The sequence below is a fragment of the Netta rufina genome (genome assembly GCF_964035555.1).
Source record: "Netta rufina genome assembly, chromosome: 8".
Taxonomy (NCBI): Eukaryota; Metazoa; Chordata; class Aves; order Anseriformes; family Anatidae; genus Netta; species Netta rufina.
The window spans coordinates 20,115,324-20,128,306 of record NC_140131.1 but is presented as its reverse complement, the minus strand read 5'-3'; the positions used below and the strand labels follow the sequence as shown (position 1 = coordinate 20,128,306).

General features: G+C 50.3%; 1 protein-coding gene across 1 annotated transcript in view; it reads right to left on the bottom strand.

The window, feature by feature from the left end:
• The window catches only part of PAPPA2 (pappalysin 2), a gene marked incomplete at both ends in the record, with an annotated part of 72,315 nt that overhangs the window by 23,467 nt on the left and 35,865 nt on the right, over positions 1–12,983 (bottom strand). Inside the window, 3 exons of the mRNA XM_084291549.1 lie at positions 535–748; positions 2,605–2,782; positions 4,510–4,681. Coding sequence (XP_084147675.1) covers positions 535–748; positions 2,605–2,782; positions 4,510–4,681 — 564 coding nt within the window. The remainder of the gene's footprint in view (positions 1–534; positions 749–2,604; positions 2,783–4,509; positions 4,682–12,983) is intronic.

Below are 12,983 nucleotides of genomic sequence, written 5' to 3'. Positions count from 1 at the left end.
ATCTTCTCCAACTGAACTACAAATGTTTGAGATTAAATTTAGCCAAGACATGCAGGGGGTAAAATGTTAACCCTGACAGAAGGCTGTCAATTGTTACAACTAAAACAGGTCATGGCGCTGGGATTGTTGCTTTGAGGAAAGGCGGCAGCTCCAGGAGTCTTCTAGCATCTTGGTACATCATTAGCTAATTACCTGAGAGCCTGCACACACTTCTGTATGTGCTTCATTTTCAGCAAGTGACAAGTGCATTGAGGTGTGTGGGACAACTCATGTGCTTTAGGTTAAGGCACTTAACTTGCACTTAACGTGCTCAATGGCAGCTTACATCTCATTCCCACCTGCTGTGACCTAAATTAGGAGAATACCTCTCACATCTGAGGAAATAAGCACAACCAGAGTCAGCTGCTCTGCCTCGTGTCTATCCCAGCAGCCAAAGCAGGGCTCCAATAAATGCAGCGTACCATGGCCCATCCTCCTCCAAGCTGGAAGGAGGGGAGGCAGGGAGGAGTGGTGGCAGACCCACCACAGACTTACTTTTTTGGTTTGCTTGCTGTGTTCTCGGCCACGTGGTATCCAGGTTTGCACTTGTAGCGGCAGACAGAGCCCACGTCGTGGTTACCCTGCAGGCACTGCGGGACCAGGAGCTTGGCGTTGGGCACCGCGGGAGGCGCATCACACTCCAGCTTGCAGTAGGCTTCGGGGAGTGACCAGAGACCGTCCTCCAGGCAGGTCAGCCACTGGTTCATTCCTGGCACCAGGAGAGAAGCAGCGTGTTTGGGTTCAAAAGTCCTCTTTTTAGAGTGGGCTTGGCCACAAAGGGAAGCGACAAATTGGAAGACCATGGGCTAGTTGGACAGCTAGGGGCTGGAGATGCGATTTCAGTTCTGCACATCTTCCCCCAACTCTCCCTTAAATTCCCCTCTCTCCTGATACCTCAGGAGAGTCGTCAGTGGGCTGGGGGCTTTGTGTATGACTGCCTCTCTCTCGTATTTATTTCAGCTCAACTTCAGTCTCCCTGGGTGCTTTCTGCAGCTTGTCCAACACCTGCCCTTACAAGCCATCTTGCCACATGTACAGCACAAGATGGGAAGTGCCAGCAGGACAGATGCAGGAGCCCTACCTCGTGTAACTGGGAATTCTGACCTCAAAGTTGACAGGGAACTGAGCATCACTTTCTTTTTATAGGATCACCGCTCTGCCTACAGCTGCTCTTGGACAAGGGCAAGACCGTGGCTCCGCTCAGCGCTTGCGTTCCCGACGGGCCGGTGCTCCCGGCGGCAAGGCGAATGGGTTGTCCCCACCTCCAAGTGCTGTGGCAGGAGCCATGCGATCCCTTCCCTTCCTGTTCTAAGCATTTATTAGCACTGAGAGGCTGCCCATAAGGACGCCAGCCTTTGGGGAGTACAAGCAGCAGACACGTTCCTGCCTCAACAGCTCGGCAGCTGGACCTCTGCGAGTCTACCCGCGCGCCTTGACAGCCTTGGCTGAGCACCACCAGGACTTGTGTCAGCTGCTGGAAGCCACCCAGGGCACTCCACGGATGGGATGCCTCCCGCCAAGGGAGCCCGTGGCAAACCTCCCGTTGACTTCAACGGGAACAAGAGGAGGCTGTGAGGGAAATATCGGCTTCAAGCCCTGCCCTCAGTTGACCCACCAAAGGCAATGGCATGGGTTTGTGCAGAATTTGGTCTGTCGAGTTGTCGTTCGTGCGCTACCCTTTGATCAGCTCACGCTGGGATCTGCCGGCGTCCCTCCTGTCATGAAATGAGACCTTAATTCCCTGCAGTTTTTGCTCCGTAGATTTAACTAAAAAAACAGTAAATGATTCTCATACGTTTCAGCTATAAATGTCGCCATAAAATAGGGCACCCATTAAAATGATTTGTTGTATGCGATTGTTCGGAGCAAAGGCGCTGGTGGAAACTCACATAAAGTCCCAATGCTTGAAGCTGTCAAGGCAATTACCCACGAAATCCCATCCAGCTCAGCCTTGTATAGACAGGAACAGTAGCTCTCTTTCTCCGACTTGGCTTAAAAACATTCCTGTGGGTATTGATGGAGTCGGCAGAATGAAAGCCAGGCCATGGCGTGTCTGGAGGACTGCTGTGTGTCTGGGTGGTGCACATCTCCGAGACTGCTCTGCAGCTGTGGGCATCAGTCTCTACGGCTTTATAGTGCCCCAGGCTTCCTGAACCATATGCTTTCCCACAGCCACCAGCCCATTTTTGGCTCTCTGAAGTCCTCCCTGTTTGTCTGCACTGGATCCCTACACTCTCCTGGCCTCCCTCATCCCCATAATGCCGGAGCCTGCCAGACCTCACCAGGTCTCAGAAGAAGACATCCCAACACCCTGAGGGGAGTGGATATGGGTCGCCAGCCAGGGGGTGAGCGTCAGAGGGAGCATCCCTACACCACAGTGTCTCTGCTCATGAGGGATGGATGCTCACCATGTAGGGAGGTCTCCCAAGAGCTCACCTGGCTGGCAGAGGCGAGGACACCCAGGACATTCAAAGTAGCAATGGTCACTTCAAAATACCTAGGGACACGCACGGAGAGGTGGCACCAAAAAGGGAGGGTTAAATCCCCTGGCACTCCAGACCGTACCTTGAAGCTTGGCTGGGTGGACGCAGGAGAAGGAGCATCGCTTCAGGTAGGTGGTCCCTTTGGGGCAGGAGAACTTGGCGTAGTAGACATGCGACTGGTCAGGGACACCACAGTCAACAGGGTCACAAGTCACAGATCGGTCCCACCGCCCTGAGCTGCACGTCAGAACCACGTCCTGCTGCGGAGAAAGTGAGGCTCCATCAGACCCCCAAAACCCAGCTCTAACAGCACGTTCTAGTACCGCAGCCAAACGGGCTGGCTCAGGTTTCAGGGACTTTGTGTGGCACAGTGTGGCGTTCCTTGGGGTTCAAGGCATGATGCTGAGGGTGTGAAAGCAGTGACTGGTCCCTGGGGTGACACGCAAGTCACCTCTAGAGGCCTTCTGTAACTGCTTGCCTCCAAGTGTGACATTGTCTAAGTGGTGCTAGAGCACATTAAGGGCCAAAAGATATCCCTGCAAATACACAAAAATTTCCTGAACTACAAGTTATTCCCAGCTCTGTGCAATGCTTTGTTCTCCCCTACAAGACCAACTCTTAACACAGCTGTTGATGTACACCTCTCCTGTTGACTGTTTTTCCCCAAATGTCCTGGTCCTGTCATGCCCACAGAGCCCACTGAAATCTGAGGTTTGTCTACCAGTATTTATAAGTTGTAATTATGAGTCTGGGGGATTGCATGAGAACCAGAGTCCCAACTACCAGGGGTGCCAGGCCTAAATGTGGTCAGTATGTGCCCTGGACCTTGCCAAAACACGATGGCGGGCCACAGTTGCTATCCCCAGCCCACTAACCCGAATCCAGCACTCCTCAGAGAGGGTCTGCAGGGGAAAAAACAAAACAAAACAACAACAACAACAACAAAAAAGGTTTATTTCAACTCTTCCTGTTGCCCCTTCGTTGACTGAGCACAACCACGCTGCCTGTGGTCTGTCCTCCCAGCCAGCACATCCAGATGGAACCTGGACGTGGTGGCCCTGAGGGACATCACTAACTTTTAGCCTGATGCTCTCTGGTGCATGGCAGGATCGTGGTGAAACCGAGCCAGGTGGAGAGGACACCCAGTGGAGAGTTGTGCATTTTTCGTTAAAATGCCAGGAGATGTATACAGGCACGCAGGGTCATACAGGCAAACTGTCGGAGACTAGGGAAATGTGGCGAGCTGCAGGCATGCGAACGAAGCTGCTGGCTACACCATGCTCTCCTCTATCCTCCCCACAGACCAGGAAAGGAATTTCTAGCACCTCTCACAGGACACGTGCCTGCCAGGGGCGAGCACCTGCAGCTCTCCGGAGGGCAGAGAGGTCCACCCTGCTTCCACAGCCTGGCTCCACTCTTCCCTTCAGGCCTGCGTGGTGGCCAGCACAGCCCTGAGGCTGCTGGATGAGCTCTTTCTTGCTGACCTCTGTGCTGCCCCAGGGGCTGGGCAGCAGTATAGCAGCACAGCACAAAGGAAGAAAAGCTCCTGGAGGCTGCTCTCCTCTGCAGCCCTCTAAATATAGTCGCTCTGCAAGGACGTCATTTTTTTTTCCCCGAGCCACTAACTTCAACTTTAAAAGAGAAAAAGCCCCTGGGATGCTTAGCCCTCCCAGCAGTGCCCATCCAGAGAAGAGAAATGCCTTCCTCTCCCTCTGGGAGTGCACCACCCCAGCCTGGGATGTCCCCTGCAGTGGCATTTAGCCTGGCAGAGTTGTGGCTGCACAGGGCTTGGGAGCCCGGGGGAATGGCAGCAGAGGAAGGAGAGGGTCCGGAGCAGCTCCACCATCACTGAGGTCCAGTGCCAGGGCCGTCATCAGCCTGAGGTTCATTGAAAAAGCCTGGGTTTGGAAGGACAACGTGTCCTGGGGCCACACCAACCACCCTGGGCTGCTTAAGCCCATTCTCAACCGGCCCAGCAGTCACTCACCTGCGTGGAGCCCAGGCTCTTCCCACTGCTGGAGCGGAGCACGAAGCCCTTTTCGCAGGTGATGGAGCACTCCATGTGCCTCGGGCCATCAGAGGTGCAGTTCATGCTGGCGGTGTGAGCAATAGGGGGTTTCGTACAGCTTCCCAGCCCTGCACAGGCACCGTGGGCACAGCTACGGAGAAGAAGAGGGATGGGGTCAGCCAGCAGGCCCCTGGCGTTGTGCAGCAGGGGGCGGCTCTACAGGTGGCACCTGCATGGGATGCCCAGCAGGCCACGGGTGGGTACAGAGATGCATGCCTATTCCTCAGCCCCTGCTTATTCTAGGCTTGGCTTTCCAGAGGCAACAAAGCCCAGACAGCAACACTGGGTGTTCCTCCTTCCCAATAAGTTTTGAACCCACACCTCAATTTCAGTCAGCTTTAGCGTGAAGTAAGAGTTGCCTGTGCTGCTATTTAATGACAAGATTAGCAGCAACAAGTGGACAGGAAGAAACGATGAAGAAGCCTTTTAAAGCCTCTACTCCTAGAAGGGCAACAGGCACATCAAGCACTGCATTGGACATCAGAGAACCCACGGGGGATGCTCCAACTGCAAAAAAATGGTTTAGCTGAAGAAGGAGCCCCTGCAGATTCATGCCATCCATGAGATGTTCTTCAAACTACATGCAGACCCCTCCCAGGCCTGTCAGCAGAGTCCAGAGCTTCATGTCCACGTGGCTGTGCTAAGCTGCGGTGATGCCAGGCTCTTCGGGAACAAGAACATCTCCACATGCATCTGTCCAGCCCTATAGGCTCAGCTGGGGCATACCTAGGACATTTGGTGGGTAGGACTCTTGTTTTTTGCTTGTTTCTTTGTTTTTATCCTTTTGCAAGTGGTGCTAGGGTTGACAGCAGCCCTCCTGGAGTGGGGCAGAGGTGCTGCAGCTCCAGGCAATATAGGAGGAGCAGAAGATGCCCCTTGATGCTCCCCTGCTCCCTGGCCAAGCCCCACTTTGCACAGGGCTGCCCCAGTTTTGTGCACTACGTTTGGCCCACAGGAAGCATATGTCGTGCTGCCTTTGCCTCCCGCATTTGCTCAAGCCCTCCAGCTGAGGACACATGGCTAGAAATTCCTCAAACGACAAAAAACCTGGTACTGACATGGATATTAAGGGAACACAATGTGCCGCTGAGTCTGGACAAGTCTGCCGAGCCAAAGGCACGGTGGAAACCTGGGGGCCACAGCCCTGAAAGAGCTGGTGGGCACAGGCAGAGGGGAGGAACGGCACGGGAGGGGACCACAAAGGAGAACAAGAAAAAAGAGGCTGTTTTTTCAATGCAGACCTGTTTATGAAGTGAGAAATGGTTTCAGGGCAGCTGCTGCAAATTCTTTCACTAGCTTATATTTCCATTTGCTTCCTTTTTAAAGAATTTGTTTTATGAGCAGAGCGTTTGTCAGGTCATTAGCTTCTGAGGGCATCTGGTACCAATTGTGGCCCTATCCCCTCCTGCAGCTACCTTCTCTGGGCGGCTTCTTTGCTCCCCGTCCGCGCCCCCCGTGCACGCACACACGGTCCCTGCCCCTGCTGCACCTCCCCGGGATGCAGCCGCTGTCCTGACCCACATTCATCTGCTCGTGAGGCCACGCTCATTGTGGTGGCACCTCCAAGTGCATCCAGCTGGGCCAAGGGCTCAACTCGAGCAGCTCCACGGGTGCTGGTGGAGCAGTGACACAGCCCTGGTCCTCGGGACGTCTGCTGTCTGGTGACAGCACTAACACAGCATGCATCGTTTGCAGCTCTGCTTTCCACCAGTTTGGACACACAACTGGCAGTGCTGGTAGAAAGCAGACCAAGAAACACGCACGTTACTGACTATGTTACAAACGCACCATGATTTGTAGAGGTAGGTATATGGGGAGATTTATAGCTGTGTATCATAATGTGAGGTTGAAACATTCCTTTTTATACACACCACACGTGCATTACCTTGCACGTTCTATATATGCAGATATCTTTTAGCTTTCTCTCTTAGCCCCAGAAGGTGACTAACCTGCCGCTGTTCTCTCTGTGTGACGACCAATGCCCACATCCCACAAAAAAAAAAAAAAAAAAAAAAAAAAAAAAAAAAAAAAACACTGCATTTTAGTTTGGACACCATCTGAGGCATGTTCTCAAGTCCTGAGTAGCTCTGAGCTCTCAGCCTGTACTTTGAAGTCTAATGCTGCTATTCCAGACCTAAAGAGGGGCTCTCATCACTGAAAGCTGGCTGCTATTCTCAAATACATCAGTAAGCTCAATTAAAAACAAAGCAAAAAGTCATTCTATCTACATGCTTTGCCTTGATCACTTCCTTTATCATTGCCAACACCACTGTGAGTGCCTTTGCATTATTCTGCGTCAGGACATCTTTGAGCCTGATGCCATACAAGTGCAGGACAAGAAAAGCCATGTGGCCTGGCTCCATCGTGCCTTACTATGGCTCGGGTAACGCAATGGAATAAATCATTGCTCCCAGCCGCTGGAACACCCCAACGAAGGCTGGACAAGGAAACGGTGTAGTTAGCCCAGTTCTGATCTCAGCATGAAGGAGCTCTTTCTCCTTTTGATGATAAATGAAATTCCTGTATCACAGCTGCAAACTCCTGACATTTGGCCATTTCTGGTTCAGACCATTTAAGACGTATGGCGAGCCAATATATTTTTTTTTTCTGTGTGAAACATCTAAAAAAAATTTCCATTTTTATCCCAGCACCGTTTGAAGCTCAAACTAATGATTTGTCAACAACATTTTTACAAAATGCAAAGCTTTTTCTCCTAACTTATTCCACATCAGCACCAGCCTGCATGACTTTCTGGGCTCATCGAGTTCCATAACTCATACATGAAAGAGAATTTCAGACCTGGAAATTTGTGAAATTCTGCCTAGGGATGGCCTTAAGTACTCTGGAATGATAAGAGCTTTCTTATGAAATGGGACCAATTCTATACACTTAGGGTAAAGATTTTCCTTTGGGATTCTTCATCATTCTTTAATAAATATGTGAGGCAACCACCACCAGGGGAACATGTTGAACCAGTGGTGACAATGCTGGTAAGAAGGGATCATTTTGTTGTAATGAAACCCAAATTCTGAAAAGCTGAAGTTTTGCATTTTACAGCAATTATTTCACGGAACCCAGAAAATATTGATGGATTTACCCAAGTCAAGCAAAGCCAAGCCAAATACAGTGCAGCTGCCTAAAGTACAATAAATCATCCATAAATTGCTGTAGTATCTACCCTAGCTTTCAACCCAAACATTGCTCCTAAAACAGCCCTTAACATCAAGCTCCAACTTTAGCAGGGGAAAATTATTATTATATGAAGTTCATCTCATAGTGCAAATCTGGGGGAGAAGGGGCTGTAGGAGGTGTTGATGGAAAGGTAAAGGCTTCAGCCAAATCTCCCCAGGTTGAAAGTAGTCACTGCATACACTCTGGTGGAGTCTGGATTGCGGCACTGAACATCAGTGAGATAAAAGATGTTTACCCCAATGCGGTCTAGCGAAAGAGGATAGCCGGGAAATGAGAAAAGGTGTTTTGGAAATACTTGGAAATTTCTTCTCCCTTCAGGCATGTTTCTCATGAAGGGGAAAGGTCTCACACTATTACAGTAAACCTGATGGCAACCGTCCTTGTGGGAGCAGGCTGCATGTACAGACCCAACGGTGGTGATACTTCTTGATTAAGATCTTCACTGAGGCTGCCACCTCAAGAAAAGATGTTTGCTTCTGTATGCGACTCCCAAAGAAACTTGCCAAAAAAATAACATCCCTATGAGTCATCTGCTGTCATCCACCTCACAGATAGAGAGGAGGTACCAGTGAGATGTCGAATGCACCAAACTAGGTTTACAGAAGCTCAGAAAGCAGGGCTGGACGGGATGCTGGGTTTGGGCTGTTGTGCTTCCCAGCCTGAGGCAGGATGGGCTGTACCTTCATCCTGCTGTGAGGAGCTGGCCTGGCTCCTTCCTGAACACAGCACATGGGCAGGATGTGTCTGCCAGGCCGCATGCCTTGCTGTGACCATCCTCGATCATCCTCGTGGCCTCCTCTGGACCCGATCTAACAACCCCACATCCTTCTGGTGCTGGGGGCCCCAGACCTGGAGGCAGCACTCCAGGTGGGGCCTCACAAGGGCGAAGTAGAGGGGGACAATCCCTTGCTGGGGAGGATGGAGCAAAAGGCAGTGACTGGAGCTGGAGATGGACAGCTTTCATCCTGAAATCATGAAAGAGGCCACTTCTCAGCACAGAGGGTTACTGGATGCAAGAATAGCTCAGCAGGGGAGATGCTGAACTCATCACCTCCTGCAGTCTGTAATAGAAGATAGGAAAGCTTTCTGAAGGATGTGTTTAATCCAGCTTCTGGGCAAAATGTCGTTGCCTGTGTGCAACACTGGGGAAGGCAGGACAGAACGGGTCAGGCTGGCTGCAGCGGTACACTGAGGGCCTCCAGGAGCAAACCCGGGTCTCCCAGAGCTCCTTCCCTTCTTCATGGGACACAGGGAGGACAGAGGGCTTTGCGTGATTCACATAATGTCCCTACTGGTAAGAGAGTGAGGGAATCAAGACCAAGGTTCAAGGGTCTCACCAGGAGGTGTGCCTGAGCCAGGAAGGGAACGTCCCTTGCATCACACACAGCATGTCCATGGCAGCTCACCTTTCTGCTGCGTATCAGGGGCTGGCCACATTTAAGGAATATTTTTGGGACCAGGTGGCCCTTCCTCTAAGGTGACACCAAGCAGACTGTTCCTGAACTGTTCAGCTGCTGTGTTCAACTCTCAGGATCAAACTGGTGAAAATAAATTGTGCTGAGAAATGTGTTTTCCCTAGGTGAGACTGGCTAACCCCAGGGAAAGGCAGAAGAGGCCTTGAGCATCCTAAAAAAGCCCATATAAGAAACATTAAAACCAAGAAGCTAGCTGGGCTGCGGAGAGCAAAGGGTATGGAGCAGCCCCTGGAGATGGTCCTAGCACCTCCGAGGGTTTGCATTGTCACCTCTGCTGCCAGAGGAGAGGCACCTTGAGAGGTTTGAGGGCAGAGCCAAAGGCTAAGGTAAGCCCACGCCCTGGGAAAGGTGGTGGTCAGGACCACTTGGTTCTTGAGAAGTTTTGTCCTGCAGGCAAGGAGAGAGGATGTGCACAGAGCCACACAGACACAGCTATCTTTTAACACTAACAGATACAACTCTCCTCCTCCCTCTGACTTTCCCTTCCTGACAGTCCCATGAAGGAGGAAGCCCGGCCAGGCTCCCCTTGAGTGCACAAAATGAAGTTCTGAGGGTGCAGAGGAGGGCAGGCACGCAGGAAATAGAAGCACAATGCAGCCTGCATTTTGTAGCACCTTGCCTGTTAACTTGCCAAGGCATTTCCCAGCATATGCTAACATAAAATAAAACACGCTAAAAATAAAACTGAGCTAAAAATAAAAATAACAGAGGAAATGAACAATGTTCCCCTGGTTCACTATATAGTCTGTACCAAGGAAAACAGGAGGGATTGTGGCTCAGTGTTAAAATACAAAGAAAAGCATGAAAGGTAGAGAGCCCGAGCCTGGTGGGACGGCAGTCCTGTCGAGGGGCAGCGCTCCCTGCTCTAGGTGCTGCTTGGTCTGGAAGGGACAGACCCACAGGAGAGTGCCCTGCATCCAGTTTCATACCAGGCACGTATATCTCTGCAGATGGGAATTTTCAGGGAACTTATTAAAAGTCTGGTTTCTGCTCGACCTCATGTGGTTGCGATTCGGTGCAGAATGCGAAAAAGAGCCCAGTGGAGAGGGGGTGGTGGTGCTGGTAGCGAGGGGCAAGGTCCATACCACTTTGGTCTGCCAGTGCTCTTCCCACCTGTGATGCCTGAGGTGGGTTTGAAGGGAGAAGGCAACTCTTTCTTCAAAACAAGGACGTGTTTTTCTAGCGACAATCGCCTTCTGCATCCTGACCTGGAGATGGCTGCATTTCACCAGCAGAAACGTGATCTCTTTGTTTTCCTAAGCCTGCAAAGCACTTTGAGATCCTTCAAGATGAAAGATGTTGCAGAAATACCAAGCAGTCATATTTATTATTTTGGCAACGAGCATTTCTAGGCTGAAGTCAGGAAACCTCGTTTCTTTCTTGCTTTTGTTACTGTCCCTTTCTTGGGTTATTTTAGGAAAGCACTTACATGCACGTACTGTGTATGCGAGGCTGGGTGCATGCGAATGGTCAATTCAACTTTTTATTGGAATAACACAGATCTTCTATGATCTTTTACAGTTGAATATCTCTAAACCTATAAAGATTTTACATTCCTTTTTTTTTTTTTTTTTTAATAGGGATACTTTTCCCCAGATTCCACCTGCCCTTATGTGAAACCAATTATTAGCCCTGAAAAATAAAAGTACTACTGAACATTTGTTTTGGATATGAAATAGATTTTATAAACACAATAAAAGGGAAAAAAATACTTGGACCTTTCCTGACTTAGCAAAGGCAGATCCTTTATTATTAGCAAGACTACTGGAGATTGTAAATCAAAGCCTTATCCCCTCTAAATATTCAAGCTTCTTGTCCAGAAAAGCAACACTATAAATAGCATTTCCTACTCCTCAGACTCTGGGGATCTGATTTGCTTAGCGTGTTTGCTAAAGACACGTGCATAACCTGCAGTTTAACATCCTGCCCCCTCGCAGCTGAGCAGGGAAGGTCACTGCAGGGAGGCCAGCAGACTGGGCTTGGGGTGCTTGAAGCTGCTTCATGATAAGGAAGGGCTGAAGCTAATCACTTTGCCATTCTTCCTGCCTGGGTGATGAGCAGAAGATTTTTAAGACACTGTAACAAGGCTGATTTCAGCCCTGTGTCCACCCTGTTAATGGCTGGAACCTCATGATGCCTCTGGCCAGAGTAAACTGCTCCGGAAATCTCTTCTCCAAAGGCCAGCCCCATGCCTGACTTTGCTGCCTTCCTCTTTCCCGACACTGGAAGTGGTGTTTTTCCTGAAGGTGGGATTGGATCCCTACTGATGTGGATCCACTGGTGTCTAACAGAAAATGAGCTGACAGGGTCTCCCCTTGAAGCTTCTTCTCTCTCACCAGCTGTATGTTTTTATGAAAAGTTTACTTTCCTCTGTCCCTTTATGTACTTCTGCCCATGCATAAGTGATGCTGAGCTATGTCTGGTCAGTCTGTTCATCCTTCCAGCCACTTCTGAGGGGGAGGGGGAAGCTCTCAAGCAATGAGAGCACAAAATTATTTTAAAGGATGAGAAAATGTAATTGAAAAACCACATCAGTTGGCTAGGGGCTTGGAAGCATGTGTGTACATAGCTGTAACAGCTACCAGGAGGAAACGGACTGCATTTCAGGTGGACACTGATCCTTTAATGTAAGGCTGAGAATAATATTTATATGCTGACTCACTAAGATTTATGTTTCTGTATAAATCACACATGCACTTAAAAAAAAAAAAAAAAAAGTAAAAAGCAACTGCTGGATATTCACAGCTTCCAGAACTCTACATAAATCAATCACACCATGATCCCACAAGCTTTTAGACAAACACACACACGCTCATTCATTATCAGGGATGTTCATCCATCCAGGGCCATCAGCAGCAGAAAAATAATGACAGGAGTAGCGATGCGATGACCCTAGCCAGAGCCCTTTGCTCTTAGTGCCTCCACAATAGCTCAGACCCAAACTCAGCATTCCCGGTTACGTGATTTTAGCAACCAGGGGTTGCCAGCCCCACTACTGCTCCAGGTCAAAGCTGGGTATCATCCCCTTGTCCCTCCTCATGTCTGCATGCTCTTGCTGCCTTGTCGACTTAACCTATCTTGGGTGATGGTCCTTACCTGTGCCTTTGCTAGCTCAAGCTGCCTGGAAAGCAGCACCCCATTCTGTAAACACCTCCTCTCCTTCACAGCTTTACAAAGACACTCGGGCACTGCTGCCTGCCTGGCATCAAAGCACTGTGGCAGCTATCGTCTTTATCAGCAAGGCAGCCCAAGCCAGCAAAGGGAGGCTGTCAGCCGTGGCACGGGGAGCTTCGTCCATGTTCCCCATATTGCAGGGAAGGAAGGGACTGGGTGGGATGATGTCAGCAAAGCACACACAGAAGAAACCCTCAGCAATAGCTGCTCAGCAGAGAGAGCTTGGTTTTCCCATCAGGAAACACTGCCTTCATGCACTTCTGTGCATATGCACAGGCCATGCACAAAGTCTGCTTTCCTGCCCCCTCACCCATGCAGCGAGATAAACAAATCAAGTCTAATTACACCTGCCTTTCCAGTAACAATTCAAAACCCACCTGAGAACAGTCACAAAGCAACTCTTTGAGGATGAAGAGTGGTCACGGAGCAGCTGGGGTTGGAAGGGGCCACCTGGTCCACTCCCTTCCCCCCAGTTCAAGCTCAGGCACTCCCTGCATGGAGCCAAACCCAGCAAAACCCAAGCCCAGAGCCCCTGGAAAGGCGCCCGAGGCA